This window comes from Pecten maximus, chromosome 1 (genome assembly GCF_902652985.1).
Source record: "Pecten maximus chromosome 1, xPecMax1.1, whole genome shotgun sequence".
Classification (NCBI taxonomy): Eukaryota; Metazoa; Mollusca; class Bivalvia; order Pectinida; family Pectinidae; genus Pecten; species Pecten maximus.
Window position 1 is genome coordinate 15479261 of NC_047015.1, and position 18486 is coordinate 15497746.

At 35.8% G+C, this 18486-nt stretch overlaps 1 protein-coding gene across 3 annotated transcripts in view; it reads left to right on the forward strand.

The window, feature by feature from the left end:
- The window catches only part of LOC117325883 (small G protein signaling modulator 3 homolog), a 73393-nt gene extending 55402 nt beyond the window's left edge, over positions 1 to 17991 (forward strand). The window contains exons 20-21 of one of the 3 annotated variants that reach the window (XR_004532389.1): positions 12884 to 13100; positions 13191 to 17991. Coding sequence is in view for 2 of the 3 variants with exons in the window: in XM_033882387.1 (XP_033738278.1) it covers positions 12884 to 13025 (142 nt within the window). In the remaining variant the exon portion in view is untranslated. Of the gene's footprint in view, positions 1 to 12883 lie in introns of all 3 variants that reach the window. The other 2 variants (XM_033882387.1, XM_033882395.1) reach the window with 2 other exon arrangements.
- The last annotated feature ends 495 nt before the right edge of the window (positions 17992 to 18486 follow it).

Genomic DNA, 18486 nt, shown 5'->3' on the forward strand with positions numbered 1-18486 from the left:
TTTGGTTTATACATCCATTAGAGGTCTAGGAGCGATATTATGTGACATACAATTTCAAAATGACATGCTTATACATACATAAAAAATGAATGCATAGTGTGATTGCTGCCGCCGGTGAGCTTTCGCAATCATTGATTGCACTTTTATTACATGGGAATGATTGGATTAACATGTATCCTCAAATACAATGTACTTTTTTTTTCATAAATACCCTATGTCCTATTTGAGATCTATATATGTTAAGACCCTGAGATATTGTCTAGCTATCCAGATGATTGTAATATTATATTGAGATGGTGACATTTAAGGGACTAGTATTTTGTTGTGCTGATACACAAACGGTACTGGTAAGCTGACTATGTATAGGTGCATGGTGAAAACATTTTATATTTTGAGGTTAATACATCGAATAAAACCAAATATGGATTCAGGCTTATTCTCTTAAGATAAGGTTTGGATGTTACAGCCAACATATATCTTTGTGTAGGTATGCTAGCTATTGAAATACTTTGGTGTTTCATCTGTCTAAAAAAAAGTACAGCCCACTTTGATTAAAAAAAGGGTAAAGTGTACAGTCTTCAGATTTACTGGTCATGTAGTGCTGCCATTCTTAACACTCATGAGCTACGCACCAAACGGGTGATTTTTACCTTTTATAACTTCACATGTACTCTCTGCACATGGGATGATGAGTTTTGTAAACCTGTGTCTTATCTATTGTTGGTACAAAATTTGTTTGGCGAGAAAAACAACACAACTATGTAAAGGATGTACTTCTGAAGATTTTCCCTTCAGGGTTTTTGCCAGGCATTTATTATCAATCATGGTCAGGCCTACTCTTTGTGGAATTAATTTATTTTCCCTTTGCTATTGAGAGTGTGGATGACCTTAATCAAAGTTCATGTGATATCTCTTGGCATTCTCTTTGCTATTGGGTCATGTGATCTTCACATGCGGAGTGAGTGATTGGCTGTTTATTATAAGTGTTATACTGTTTTCATTAAAAACATATTACAGGTGATCAGATATTTGGATTAAAGCAAGCAATATGCCTATGACGTCTTGCCTCTTGTTTGTGCTGACCTTTTCTGTTTGATATGTGTTATGGGGCTTTATATATTTCTTCTGCCTAACCATGAATCTTTTGATTTTTAAACAGTAGCATTGTTTTCTTCCAAGCTTATTTGATTATGTTTAATCAGTTCTGTACCTCAGAGCTTGTGTCAGTCATGGTATCAAGTAGTTATATAACTATGACCTAAGAGGTGTCTGTCATCACATGTAGTAGTTGCTTCCTAGCTTGATAACCATTTGTTGAATACTGGTACATATTTGGATTTGTCTATAATACTAGTTACTGTCTGTTTGGAAGTAGGAAACCAAGAGTTGAATACTGATGTGTGATAAGTCGCTGTCTTGGTAAATAACTGTGAGTACTGACATTCATTAAAAATTACTGAATAATTAGTTGTCAGCTAATTACACATAAACATTAAATTGTAGCTTACTTGAGAGGTAACCAATAGTTATATACCTGTGGAGAAAATTGCTCTGTCTTGGTAACAATACTTGTAAGTCGAAGTTGCTGCCTGACTTGGTAACCCAATGTGAATATTTGCATGTATGTAATTAAAAGTTGCTGCTGTCTTGTTAACCAGTTGTTGAATACTGGTATGGTATGTAAAAGTTGAATATTGGTGACCAATATTTAAATACCAGTGTGTGAATATTGATGCCTGTCATGGTAACCAGTAGTTGAATACTGAGGTGCGAATGTTACTTCCTGTCATGGTAACCGGTAATTGAATTTTTGAGGTATTAGTTCAAAGTTTTCTGGCCTGATTACTAGTAGTTGAATACTTATTGTAAAAAGTATTGGTTCAACTCTATGAATTCAGTTCAGTGAATAGGTAGTGTAATATTGATATCTGTCTGAATTAGACTTGAATTCATTTGAGTGATAAACTTTGTGCTTATCAATTCTTCAACATAATGGTGGAAGATTTCAGTTATAGCTATAGGCTTAGTGTCAAATAATCCTGGTTAGTGTCAGTGGAAATTTATGTTGAAGAGAAGTGAGTAGTTGGCCAAAGAGGTACAATGTTTGCTATGTAGAGTTTGGCTGGAGAAGTCACTAGTGGCAACATTCTAATCATCCCTCACATGTCATGGGGTGACATGTAAGTTACGCTGATTATCCCCTACTAATCCTGCAGCGTTATTGCTGGGTGGGAGGTAATTAAGTAGTATTTGACATGACCTTTACAGCACCTCTATATCAACAATGTCAAGGACGTTACAGTTGGCAGTTATGTGCTCTTGTTTAATCATAACAAGATAATGTTTACTGCCTGAAAGACCTAAGAATTAATCCTATTCGTATTGTTATATGCAAACGTTTTTATCTTAAATGAGGGTATTATCCAGTAGTGTTAATGTATCCTGGATATATACTGGAGAAGTGTGGTCAGACATGGTGGTTGGAATGGACTTAAAAACAAAATTGGCTGCCTGAGGATAAAAACTAATGATACTTAAATTTTAAAAAAGTAGCAAGTGTCATAATGACTCTGCAATAATGATGAAAAATATGTAGATATGTAATAAGAATACACTGAGATTGTGGACATAGATAAAAATATATGTATGAACTGGAAAGTTTATTATTCTGAACACAAACAAAAGGTGATATTAAAAGTTTGATTATATTTGAGGTATACTGTACTGTTATAATATGAAACAGAAAGAGTATTTATGATGACCCAAGAATAGACTACTATCATGTTACTCATTTACATAAACAACTTTTTAAATTCATGTCATAATTTTTGTCAAAGGACCTTTATGTTTGAGGGCAGTGCTCTAGATCTGTTAAGAGCTTGTTTTGTTGGTGCCTTTCACACAGTAGGAAAAGCTTGAGAATGTCAAGCCTTCCGGTTTCTCTGACATTTACTGTCTTAAAGCATCCCAAGGTGACGGATAATTGTCACACAACCCATGTCGGTAGTCAGAAAATGCCACTTATCAACGCGCTAGAATTTATTGGAGGCATACCACATCTGATTCAAATGCATTAAAACTGCCTGATTTCATCTATGTGAAATTAGGATGGTGTCAGAGTACACAAGAGTCAAGGGAGACTTGTAGATGAATATAGATAGGTGACATGACAGTTTCTTATAGCTAGGCACAGCTGTCAACATATTTAGGCAGGCTGTCGCAAGGTGTTGTGCAATTCAGACACAAATCATGGTGGGGCAATGAATTTGAAATTGGTCAGATTTCATATTCCATTTATAACATTGTCATAGTCCATTTCATATGATAAGATAATTAAACCTAAGTATTTTGGGTGTGTGAAATTTGTGTCAGGTCTGCTATGCCTGTAGCTTGAATTACATGCAAAATTAGAAATAAATGAGTTCACTCGCACTACTGAACATCTGTTACATGTATCTTCAAAGTTATTGATATTGTATATATATATATTCAGATAAAAAATAACTTAAATGAACTTTTGTTGACTGCCAGTTGAATTGAAATAGATATTTTTTATAAACTATCTAATAATAGATATTCTGATTTTACAATTCTATTTCAAAATTTGGTGGAATACTAGATTTGTTGTTGACACAACCTTCAGATTAAAAGCTCACATTTTAGGTGTCTTCGCATGTTTGATATAACTTATTATCACAAACAGAGTCAGTTCCCTGTAGTATTTAAATCAAAATTCCATACCAGATGCATGTGCATAGGTTACAATTTTGAAGGTAACATGGCAACAACAAAAGTGTCAAGATCACATGAAATGTGATCTGATTTTAGCCCACCTCTGCATTATAATAAAGGCGTGTGCTGTATATAGCATATACGTATACATGTATCATGATTACACCATGTGACAGTGTGTAACAACAGAGGCCAGAAGTTAGTGAATGGTCAAATGTTAAACCTGTTATCTTGTCCTAGTCATGTGTCAATAATGTCTTTGGTGCCATTAAATTGGCATACTTTATTTTTGGTGTATTAATGAGAGCCTCCTCTGATGGTTATATACCTTATTTTTGGTGTATTAATGAGAGCCTCCTCTGATGGTTATATACTATATTTTTGGTGTATTAATGAGAGCCTCCTCTGATGGTTATATACTTTATTTTTGGTGTATTAATGAGAGCCTCCTCTGATGGTTATACACTATATTTTTGGTGTATTAATGAGAGCCTCACCTGATGGTTATATACTTTATTTTTGGTGTATTAATGAGAGCCTCCTCTGATGGTTATATACTTTATTTTTAGTGTATTAATGAGAGCCTCCTCTGATGGTTATACACTATATTTTTGGTGTATTAATGAGAGCCTCCTCTCATGTTATATACTTTATTTTTGGTGTATTAATGAGAGCCTCCTCTGATGGTTATATACTATATTTTTGGTGTATTAATGAGAGCCTCACCTGATGGTTATATACTTTATTTTTGGTGTATTAATGAGAGCCTCCTCTGATGGTTATACACTATATTTTTGGTGTATTAATGAGAGCCTCCTCTCATGTTATATACTTTATTTTTGGTGTATTAATGAGAGCCTCCTCTGATGGTTATATACTATATTTTTAGTGTATTAATGAGAGCCTCCCCTGATGGTTATATACTTTATTTTTGGTGTATTAATGAGAGCCTCTGATGGTTATATACTTTATTTTTAGTGTATTAATGAGAGCCTCCTCTGATGGTTATATACTATATTTTTGGTGTATTAATGAGAGCCTCCCCTGATGGTTATATACTTTATTTTTAGTGTATTAATGAGAGCCTCCTCTGATGGTTATATACTATATTTTTGGTGTATTAATGAGAGCCTCCTCTGATGGTTATATATACTTTATTTTTGGTTTATTAATGAGAGCCTCCTCTGATGGTTTGTTAGCTCACCTGCCCGAGCAACTTCTTCTCAATAACCAAAAGGCCCAGAGACCTAATATTGGGCCTGTAGCATGCTGGGGTGAAGGGCTACCAAGTTTGTTCAAATGAATGACCTTGACCTTCATTCAAGGTCACAGGAGTCAAAAAGGCTAAAATAGTTAAACGACCTCTTCTCAATAACCAAGAGTCCCAGGAAGTTGATATTGGGTCTGTAGCATGCTGGGGTGAAGGGCTACCAAGTTTGTTCAAATGAATGACGTTGACCTTCATTCAAGGTCACAGGAGTCAAAAAGGCTAAAATCTTTAAACGACTTCTTCTCAATAACCAAGAGTCCCAGAGACCTAATATTTGGCCTGTTGCATGCTGGGGTGAAGGGCTCCCAAGTTTGTTCAAATGAATGACCTTGACTTTCATTCAAGGTCACAGGGGTCAAATATGCTTAAAAAAAATTAAACGACTTCTTCTAAATAGCCAAAGACCCAGGGACTTGATATTGGGTCTGTAGCATGCTGGGGTGAAGGGCTACCAAGTTTGTTCAAATGAATGACCTTGACCTTCATTCAAGGTCACAGGAGTCAAAAAGGCTAAAATCTTTAAACGACTTCTTCTCAATAACCAAGAGTCCCAGAGACCTAATATTTGGCCTGTTGCATGCTGGGGTGAAGGGCTCCCAAGTTTGTTCAAATGAATGACCTTGACCTTCATTCAAGGTCACAGGAGTCAAAAAGGCTAAAATATTTAAACGACTTCTTCTCAATAACCAAGAGTCCCAGGGAGTTGATATTGGGTCTGTAGCATGCTGGGGTGAAGGGCTACCAAGTTTGTTCAAATGAATGACCTTGACCTTCATTCAAGGTCACAGGAGTCAAAAAGGCTAAAATCTTTAAACGACTTCTTCTCAATAACCAAGAGTCCCAGAGACCTAATATTTGGCCTGTTGCATGCTGGGGTGAAGGGCTCCCAAGTTTGTTCAAATGAATGACCTTGACCTTCATTCAAGGTCACAGGAGTCAAAAAGGCTAAAATATTTAAACGACTTCTTCTCAATAACCAAGAGTCCCAGGAAGTTGATATTGGGTCTGTAGCATGCTGGGGTGAAGGGCTACCAAGTTTGTTCAAATGAATGACCTTGACCTTCATTCAAGGTCACAGGAGTCAAAAAGGCTAAAATCTTTAAACGACTTCTTCTCAATAACCAAGAGTCCCAGAGACCTAATATTTGGCCTGTTGCATGCTGGGGTGAAGGGCTCCCAAGTTTGTTCAAATGAATGACCTTGACCTTCATTCAAGGTCACAGGATTCAAAAAGGCTAAAATCTTTAAACAACTTCTTCTCAATAACCAAGAGTCCCAGGGAGTTGATATTGGGTCTGTAGCATGCTGGGATGAAGGGCTACCAAGTTTGTTCAAATGAATGACCTTGACCTTCATTCAAGGTCACAGAGTCAAAAAGGCTAAAATCTTTAAACGACTTCTTCTCAATAACCAAGAGTCCCAGAGACCTAATATTTGGCCTGTAGCATGCTTGGGTGAAGGGCTCCCAAGTTTGTTCAAATGAATGACCTTGTCCTTCATTCAAGGTCACAGGAGTCAGAAAGGCTAAAATATCTAAACGACTTCTTCTCAATAACCAAGAGTCCCATGGAGTTGATATTGGGTCTGTAGCATGCTGGGGTGAAGGGCTACCAAGTTTGTTCAAATGAATGACCTTGACCTTCATTCAAGGTCACAGTAGTCAAAAAGGCTAAAATCTTTAAACGACTTCTTCTCAATAACCAAGAGTCCCAGGGAGTTGATATTGGGTCTGTAGCATGCTGGGGTGAAGGGCTACCAAGTTTGTTCAAATGAATGACCTTGACCTTCATTCAAGGTCACAGTAGTCAAAAAGGCTAAAATCTTTAAACGACTTCTTCTCAATAACCAAGAGTCCCAGGGAGTTGATATTGGGTCTGTAGCATGCTGGGGTGAAGGGCTACCAAGTTTTTTCAAATGAATGACCTTGTCCTTCATTGAAGGTCACAGGAGTCAAAAAGGCTAAAATCTTTAAACGACTTCCTCTCAATAACCAAGCGTCCAATGGAGTTGATATTAGGTTTGTAGCATGCTGGGGTGAAGTGCTACCAACTTTGTTCAAATGAATGACCTTAATCTTTATTCAAGGTCAAAGGGGTCAAAAAGGCTGAAATATTTAAACGACTTCTTCTCAATAACCAAGAGTCCCATGGAGTTGATATTGGGTCTTTAGCATGCTGAGGTGAAGGGCTCCCAAGTTTGTTCAAATGAATGACCTTGACCTTCATTCAAGGTCACGTCGATCAAGTATGCTTAAATCTTTAAATGACTTTTAGTGAATAGCTTAAGTGCCGAGAGACATTATATTGGTCCTGTAGCATGCTTTCAAATAACTGCAGGATCCATATATGAAAAGATCACTGCATTGCAGGTGAGCGATTCGGGCCCATTGGGCCCTTGTTTGGTGTATTGCCTGTGAACAGCCAGTCTCTATGTAGTAACTGGTGACTACCTCACTGAGCAACACACAGGAGGCCTGCCATATGCCATCCAGTGCAGTTAGGGTAAAGTTTCTTACCATGAAGGACACAACTACAACAATATATAGACTGGTCCCTTTCTCAGATTGACAAGAAACACAAACTGCCACAGGCAGGGAACGTGGAACTATCTGGGTTTTACCGACACTGACTGAACCATCACAGCCCCAGTTTCTTCTACTCGAGAATACTTTCAAAGTTTTCTGCAGCTGGCATGTTCACAACATAAAAAAATCACTCCTTTACATACAAGTTCTTACTCAGATATCATTCATCTTTTCACAGTCTAATGTTAAAAAATACCTTCCTCTTGATCACTAATTACTAGTGTTCTTTCTGTTCTAAGCAGGCTTGGCGCCAACATACGATACATGCTAAAGCCACAAAAAAGTCCTTTCCTGTCAGATTCTGTAAGACTTTGCATCATTTTGGGAAGAAGTTGTTTGAAGAGAAAAAAATATAAGTATTAGATTTTATAATTGGCATTTAGTTGGGTTTAACACACACTGATAGACGCCAGAGGTCATTATTGACTATATGATGCTGATTGACGCCAGAGGTCATTACAGACTGTAATACTGATTGACACTGGAGGTCATTACAGACTGTAATACTGATTGACACTGGAGGTCATTACAGACTATGTGATACTGGTTGACACTGGAGGTCATTACAGTCTATGTAGTACTGATTGACACTGGAGGTCATTACAGTCTATGTAATACTGATTGACGCCAGAGGTCATTCTAGACTATGTGATACTGGTTGACACTGGAGGTCATTACAGACTATGTGATACTGATTGACACTGGAGGTCATTACAGACTATGTAATACTGATTGACACTGGAGGTCATCATAGACTACGTGATACTGGTTGACACTGGAGGTCATTATAGACTATGTAATACTGATTGACACTGGAGGTCATTACAGACTATGTAATACTGATTGACACTGGAGGTCATTACAGACTATGTAATACTGATTGACACTGGAGGTCATTACAGACAATGGATACTGATTGACACTTGAGGTCATTAGAGACAATGTGATACTGATTGACACTTGAGGTCATTACAGACTATGTGATACTGGTTGACACTGGAGGTCATTATAGACTATGTGATACTGATTGACACATGAGGTCATTAGAGACTATGTGATACTGATTTACACTGGAGGTCATTACAGTCTATGTAATACTGATTGACACTGGATGTCATTACAGTCTATGTAATACTGATTGACACTGGAGGTCATTACAGACAATGTGATACTGATTGACACTGTAGGTCATTACAGTCTATGTAATACTGATTGACACTGGAGGTTATTACAGTCTATGTAATACTGATTGACACTGGAAGTCATTACAGACAATGTAATACTGATTGACACTGGAGGTCATTCTAGACTATGTGATACTGATTGACACTGGAGTTCATTACAGACAATGTGATACTGATTGACACTGGAGGTCATTACAGACTGTAATACTGATTGACGCCAGAGGTCATTCTAGACTATGTAATACTGATTGACACTGGAGGTCATTACAGACTGTAATACTGATTGACACTGGAGGTCATTACAGACTGTAATACTGATTTACACTGGAGGTCATCATAGACTATGTAATACTGATTTTCACTGGAGGTCATCATAGACTATATAATACTGATTTTCACTGGAGGTCATTACAGACTGTAATACTGATTGACACTGGAGGTCATTACAGACTATGTGATACTGATTGACACTGGAGGTCATTACAGTCTATGTGTTACTGATTGACACTGGAGGTCATTACAGACTGTAATACTGATTGACACTGGAGGTCATTACAGACTGTAATACTGATTGACACTGGAGGTCATTACAGTCTATGTGATACTAATTGACGCCGGAGGTCATTACAGACTGTAATACTGATTGACACTGGAGGTCATTACAGTCTATGTAATACTGATTGACACTGGAGGTCATTACAGACTATGTGATACTGATTGACACTGGAGGTCATTACAGACAATGTGATACTGATTGACACTGGAGGTCATTACAGACTGTATTACTGATTGACGCCAGAGGTCATATACTATGTAATACTGATTGACACTGGATGTCATTACAGACTATGTAATACTGATTGACACTGGAGGTCATTACAGACTGTAATACTGATTGACACTGGAGGTCATTACAGTCTATGTGATACTGGCTGACACTGGAGGTCATTACAGACTGTAATACTGATTGACACTGGAGGTCATTACAGACTATGTAATACTGATTGACACTGGAGGTCGTTACATACCATGTGATACTGGTTGACACTGGAGGTCATTAGAGACTATGTGATACTGATTGACACTGGAGGTCATTACAGACTATGTGATACTGGTTGACACTGGAGGTCATTATAGACTACGTGATACTGGTTGACACTGGAGGTCATTATAGACTACGTGATACTGGTTGACACGGGAGGTCATTAGAGACTATGTGATACTGATTGACACTGGAGGTCATTAGAGACTATGTGATACTGATTGACACTGGAGGTCATTAGAGACTATGTGATACTGATTGACACTGGAGGTCATTACAGACTATGTAATACTGATTGACACTGGAGGTCATTACAGACTATGTAATACTGATTGACACTGGAGGTCATTACAGTCTATGTAATACTGATTGACACTGGAGGTCATTACAGACAATGTGATACTGATTGACACTGGAGGTCATTACAGACTGTAATACTGATTGACGCCAGAGGTCATTCTAGACTATGTAATACTGATTGACACTGGAGGTCATTACAGACTGTAATCTGATTGACACTGGAGTCATTACAGACTATGTGAATACTGAGTTGACACTGGAGGTCATTACAGTACGGTACTGTGTGAGGTGTTTGACACTGGAGGTCATTACAGTCTATGTGTTACTGATTGACGCCGGAGGTCATTACAGACTGTGATACTGATTGACACTGGAGGTCATTACAGTCTATGTGTTACTGATTGACGCCGGAGGTCATTACAGACTGTGTTACTGATTGACACTGGAGGTCATTACAGACTGTAATACTGATTGACACTGGAGGTCATTACAGACTGTGATACTGATTGACGCCAGAGGTCAATCTAGACTATGTGATACTGATTGACACTGGAGGTCATTACAGACTGTAATACTGATTGACACTGGAGGTCATTACAGACTATGTGATACTGATTGACACTGGAGGTCATTACAGTCTATGTGTTACTGATTGACGCCGGAGGTCATTACAGACTGTGATACTGATTGACACTGGAGGTCATTACAGTCTATGTGTTACTGATTGACGCCGGAGGTCATTACAGACTGTGTTACTGATTGACACTGGAGGTCATTACAGACTGTAATACTGATTGACACTGGAGGTCATTACAGACTGTGATACTGATTGACGCCAGAGGTCAATCTAGACTATGTGATACTGATTGACACTGGAGGTCATTACAGACTGTAATACTGATTGACACTGGAGGTCATTACAGACTACGTGATACTGATTGACACTGGAGGTCATTACAGACTGTGATACTGGTTGACACTGGAGGTCATTACAGACAATGAGATACTGATTGACACTGGAGGTCATTACAGACAATGTGATACTGATTTACACTGGAGGTCATTACAGACTGTAATACTGATTGACACTGGAGGTCATTACAGACTACGTGATACTGATTGACACTGGAGGTCATTACAGACTATGTAATACTGATTGACACTGGAGGTCATTACAGTCTATGTGATACTGATTGACACTGGAGGTCATTACAGACTGTGATACTGATTGACACTGGAGGTCATTACAGACTACGTAATACTGATTTACACTGGAGGTCATTACAGACTGTGATACTGATTGACACTGGAGGTCATTACAGACTGAAAATACTGATTGACACTGGAGGTCATTACAGACTATGTGATACTGATTGACACTGGAGGTCATTACAGACTATGTAATACTGATTGACACTATAGGTCATCATAGACTATGTAGTACTGATTTACACTGGAGGTCATTACAGACTTTATAATACTGGTAGATGCCGGAGGTCATTACAGACTATGTGATACTAATAGATGCAGTCATTACAGAGCAATAGGAAGACCATGTTATTGTGGAATCTGTGCCAAGTGTCAGCCAACAGAATGGATTAGTAAGAGCAGTTTTCTGACGTTGGTATCACAAAATATTACAGTTTTAGCATGCCACATTCATCAATCCAAACGAAACACAAGCAACACATACTATGCCTGACTGTGTTTTTTTTATGGCCACTAATGATTAAAGCACACGAATGGATTAAGCAGAAACCTCATTATTTTCATTATAGATATGATAAAAGAAATGTTGGTAAAGGGTTATATTTGTTTGTTGGTTATAAATAACCTGTTGTTGCTTTTGCATAAAACTGGAGTGTCAGAAGCCAAACATATGAAGCAGAACTCTGCGTGAGTAAATATTTTCCAGCCAGATATTTTTTAATGTTGATGCAACAAGTGATTTGGTTTGAATTTCTACCATTCCTAGCCCATCTGTAATGAATTTGTGTGTAAATGAGAACACTGGCTGCATAATATACTTTCTATCTAATTATTCATTAAACAGCTGTTTACATGTAGTTTCCATTAAAGAAATTCCTTCAGATTTATTTTTGATATCCGTCCTGATGAGAACAACATAATACAAACTGTTCAAGAGGTTGTATAGATCTCAGAATAGTTTCTCATAAAAAAAAATTCCATATTTTCCCTGAGGAATACAAAGGAGCTATGGTTACATAATATGTCCATCAGGTATTTAAGACATTGGATGATTCTAAGGAACAAGCCTATGATTACGGAATCTGCTACTGTTACATGAAATATCAGTAAATTGAAGGCAGGGATACTACTATCAAGAAAGGAAAAGTTGTCTTCTGCCAATCCTACAGCATTGATTTCAAAGGTGGAACGCTAGCCTATTGACTGATGTAAATTAATCAATAGATGCTTTTACTGTTTACCTGATTAACTGATAAAATAAACTAACTCACGAACTCATATATATACTCTATATCTTTTTTTAGCATGCACACTAACAGCAAATACACAAGCTCCATGCCTACCATTGTTATTAATGAAAACCATGTGTTAAGTTACATAGGTAAATATTTAAGTTATGAGCCTCTGCTGATTCTATGTTGGTGAATGTGCTTATTAAGTATGTCCCAAAAACTTGTTACAAAATTAGTCCAAAGTGTAAGTATGCAGTGGAACTGAAGTGACGGTTTAATTAAGGACTGAATGTATTGTCCCTAACAGTATTGGGTTTATTTTTGCTGCAGAATTCTGGCAAGGTATGCCTTCAACCTTAACATGGACTGGGAACTGGATGACAAGAAGTTGCCACCAAAACCTGTGCGGGACATCACTGAATCTGTATCTGATATTCTTGTAAAACATCACCTCTTTAGCTGGGAGTTATAAAGTTTTCTTATCTTCCTATGAGGCACCTTCCCTAGATGGTGACCTACATTTGTACCATGATGAGCATGGTAATAGGTTTAATATTATATCACATTCGTACCATGATGAGCATGGTAATAGGCTTAATATTATATCACATTTGTACCATGATGAGCATGGTAATAGGTTTAATATTATGTCACATTTATATCCCAAAAACATAATTTAAGTATATACTTTTCTACAAAGAAGACATTTCATTTCTTTCATTTGAGAATCTTATTCAAAGACTGCTTTATCACAATTCAGTTCTGTATAGTAAATTGGTATGTTGTTTAAATCACTCTTCTTTGTAGTTTGTCTCATAAAAGATGTTCATTTTAATGCTGTATCCAAAATCATGCCCAACTGTTTGTCTTTTAATTACTATTCAGACAAACAAGGGCACCGGTGGATACTGTATATGCATGAGGCTAGGGTGTATTGGCTTTGTGGGAAATTCACAATAAACTGGATATGGAATTCCTTCTAACAACTATGGTATTGCCTGCATTGTATCATGCTTGTTGATTTTTTATGTCCATTTATAGGAAATCCATAGCAGTATTTGCAAGGCACTAGACTGTTTCAACAATGCATTTTTATTGAAAACTTATTGAAACAGTGATGCTATATTGATGTTTGTGATAAATAACTCCACATGTTTTAAATTTTTACACTATCCTGGGTGTAGATATAAAGAAAACATTGCCACTTCCAGTTTTGTTTTCTGATTTGACAGAGTGTTAGCACAGCTTTCATTCAAGTTGTCCATGGAGAGGGAGTTACCAGCTAGGAGAAAACGTGATCACAATCTGAAAGAGAGTGTTCGCGACATGCTGTTAAAGCATCATCTGTTTAGCTGGAACATCTAAAATTACTGCTACATTGCTCTCACATATCTATGCAAAAAAGATCAAGCTTGGCATGAAAAAGACAATCACATTAAACAAATTAAAACGAAATTGCAGGTTGTTATCGAAACACAATTTAGTTTCCGGAATTTTCTGTTTGAGGTTTTTTGTGCTTGATATTTAATTTTTGATGTCCTTCTTTGAAAACATGAAGATCTATTGATTAGGCTCACTTTAAATTCTGAATTATCATTGTGTGTGTTTTTTTTAAAGTACAACATAATTAATTTTGCAAGCCATTTTGCTGACGGTAAATAGTTTGAGCAACATAATGTCAGTAAAAAGTAGTATTTTGATTGGGATATAATTTTGTATTATTTGTATATTCTATTGTTTTATGAAGATTATTTTAGCTTAAAAGCCACAGTTGCAACAGTTTTGTCTTGTTATTTAGTTATTTTTTTGGAGATTACAGTTTTATTTAGTGTCTCTACAAAGCTAGATTTTGTTTGCTTATATTAGAGTATTTTTGTATTTTTACAAAACACATTTTGTATTTACACTGCATTTGATTTAATATTTGAATGACATTATTTCATATATATGTTAATTATAAATAAAATGTGAGATTATGCTTAAAGTAACTTATAATTTGGTTTCTTTGTTTTTTTGCTGTTGTGATTTTATTTATGTTTTCAGTTAATAGTACTACATATTATACTCAGTTAAATGATTATGAGGTCACTCGATGTGGTTAATAGAAAAATACCAATCTATTTTGCTAGTGCTCAAGAAATGTTATTGTGATATTAGGGCACATCCTAAGTATTGGTTACATTAAATGAAATGACACTTTTTGTCAAATAACAAAATATTTAATAAGAAAACTGTTGAAATAAAGCAAATTCAAAGTTAGAAAGTAATTATTTATTTCATATTTCATTTCAATTCACTGTCGGATGAGATATATGGAAACAATAGTTAAGTTGACTTGTACAATTTTACAAGAAAACTGAAATATTTCATTAGGACTCGGTAATTAGAATTAGCTTATATTAGGTTAAGATTGAGATTAAAGTAGAATTTTTGATTTTTATCTATGTATCGATACTTAAGATACATTTTCTTTGTACATGTAGTTATAACAGAGTGAAAGATGTTGCTATGATTTGTTTTTAGCCTCACAAATTATTTAGCCATATCCTGATTCCAATAAGTGGTGGCTGGGCTAGAACACACAGTGTTAGAATGTGGTGTTAATTAGTGTTGTTGCCTTTATTTACTTTAGAGTCCCTGTTTGTTGCGTGCTGTATTAGTGTTGGTGTATTGGTATTTTAGATAATTTTGTTGTAATTTATTGTTGTAAAGAACTATCCAATCACAGATGGATAGGGTTTATACTCTGTTGACGTCGTCATATGTGTTTTTCCAAAAAAAATTGTATACACATGTGCTTGTACAGAATTCTCCCAGTCATCAGTGTGATGAAAACAGGGGTATGCTTGAAAGCTTGATTAGTTTTGTTAAGATTTGAAAGTTAATACATGATCACTATTATCATTATTATTAACAGAACTGTTGTTTGACAACATATATTGGTTCAGATGTTATGTATTAAGGATCTTATTCTACCAGCACACTTTAACCTATGATCAACTCTCTAAACTCTTCTTTAATGCTGACTCGTCTGGTGGTTAGATTATTATATTAAAGTATTTATCTCTGTTTTAATTTCAATGTATTTTCCAATTATATCTATGCATGTTGTAAGGATGGGAGCTTGATTCTATAAATATTTTTTAAAACTGTTACTAATGCTTGCTAACCTACTCTTTGCAGACTCTTGTCCCAGTTTTCTTTCAATTTATCCAAGGATTGGGAAATCCCAAAACAGATGACAGAATCTTACAAGCCCCTGAAGGAAGGGGTAAAGGACATGTTGGTCAAACACCATTTGTTCAGCTGGGATATATGAATACTCTTGGTATGGCAAAGACATCAGCTTGAGACATCTTCACTAACAAACTAACACTCCTTTAGGCTGTATTTCTCAGGCAAATAAGTCAAAATTAACATCTTTGGTGATTGAAATAATATGTATTGTATTGTAACTCGCCTACCCAATTTAAACTCTGGAAACAATATCATCATTTTACATTGAAGTATTTAAAACCATTAGTGAAAAGTAAACTGAAGACTATAATACAGGCTCAGGTGTATCTCTTTTGTTATTTACAGATTGACCTCTTACTGTTTGGAGAGGTAGTAGTGTTTTTAGGTCACCCGAGACAAAGTCTCAAGTGACCTATTCTAACCGCCTTTTTGTCCGTCGTCATCCTCGTGCATCCTTAAACAATTTACATTTTTGACTTCTTCTCAGAAACACTGAACCAATTTCTATGAAATTTCTCAGAAACCTTCCATGGCCAAACATCAACCAAAAATGTGAATTATAGGTCCCCCATATACCCAAATACCCCCCATGGGGACTGCACTCTCAAGACCCAAATAAGGTAGAACCAAATACTCTTCATTGATGAAAGAGTCTTGAGGTGCTTTACCAAAATTGTGAATTTCATCACCCTGGGGATGGGGGTCAAGTTTACTATAGTTTATATAGAGAAATCACATTTTTGACTTTCATTTATTTGATTTCTATTGGAATTCATTCTTGCTTGGTTAACATTATCAGTATAGGATGATATTTAATGGTATACACATGTAGGCCCTGACTGACCCCCAGGGGCTGATGGGCCAAATTAACTGAAAACTGGGGAGGGGTAAAGTTTACTATAGTTTATGTAGGGAAATCACAGTTTGGACTTTCAGTTTGATTTCTATTGGAATTTATTTTAACTTGGTTAATATTATCAGAATGGGATGACAGTTTGATGGTTTGCACATGATGGCCTTGACTGACCCCCAGGGGTTGATTGGCGGAACCAAAAAGGGTAAAAATAACTGAAATATTTCAAAAACTCAGGTGATCGTTAAGGCCCATGGGCCTCTTGTTTAGATGTTATCCCTATAAAAAGTGTTGTGAGATTAAAAATGATACTTAGATTTAACAATGTATCTCTATGCTTTGTGAAGAGTATCCCAATGTAAGACATTTTAAGAAAAATAGGGTAAGAAATATGAAGATATAATCAGATAATTTTAAAACATTGTAAGATAAAAATATATAATGTTCAGACAATTGTGTTATTTACATTCAAGGAAGTGTACTGGTGCATCGCCTAGCTCTCTCTCTATATGTAGGTATGCAGTTAATAGACCAGTAAGACCATTTGAATCTCAGTGAAACGTTTTTGTGCAATAATGAGGTGTGTTTAATTCTTGTTATACCAAGGCTGACTGTAGCAGGTGAACAATCATGAAAATCGCAAAAAATAGTAATGACAGCTGAAAACGGCCATCAAAATCATACATGGTTGTGTCTCGCATTGATTTAATAGTAGACTATGTGATAATGTTTTGTTTATGCTATCTGACCTGACACATAAAACTGCTGTATTCCAACATCAAATCATGGAAAGCTTGATTACTGGTATGCATGTATCTACTGTTTTCTACAGCAAAATATATTAATTTTCCCTGATAATTGCTAGATCTGTTTTACCTATCATTTGGTTTAATGTTTTATTGAATTTTATGCTCATAATCCAACTTGGTATTTATCAATTGCAACCAAATATTATATAATGATGGAGCGATACAAATAACATGATAACCATTCATCAAACAAATCTTGATCATTCATTAAATGAAATGCTGGTAGATTTTTATGTCACAACAAATTTTTTCCTTTTAATTTGTCCTTTCTATCCTGTGCAATAAATATAATTGCACATGTGTATATGTTGATGAATGAGTGATTATCTTTACCAAATGCATGTTTTGAAATCCTTTCTTTAATAGCAAAAGTCCCTCATATGTCAATGTGAACTTTATATTTAATTTGGACTATAGAATTGTTGTTATAGCATGCCTTTTGATTATCTTTTTGTTGTTTTTTTGTTTTACATTTTCTTTAAATATTTATTTATCAAATTCTTGAACTGGTTATGCTTTAAATCTTCATTTTGTTTATTTCATTGTTTTAATGAAATTTTTGTTTGTTTCTTCTTTTTTTGGGGGGGGGGGGGGGGGGCAGATTATAAATTTATTCATCAATATTGTTCTTTAATGTTGAGTTTTTGCCAAAACATGCCAATGCCTGGTTGTTGTTTTTTACAATGTGAAAGTTAGACGTTGTTGAATAATTTGATAGATGTATAAGACCTATTTTGAGTTAGGAATGGCTTGTTTTCCGTATGTGTTGTTGAACAACTTTTTTTTTTGGTTCTCAAGAGGTAATGTAAATTGAAGTCGCCATTCAGATGAAGCGTCATTTTGTGGATACAGTCACATTTACAATGGACTCCAGATAATCTAAGTAATTCAGTTTGCTGCATAGTCTTCAGAAAAAAGTCATGGTTCTCCAAGTTAGAATTTATTGAAGCTAATAATAAATATTTGCCATTTAATTGTTACCATGCTCATGTGATCAGATTTTATTTATTTAAACAAAGTTTGAAGAATGTGAA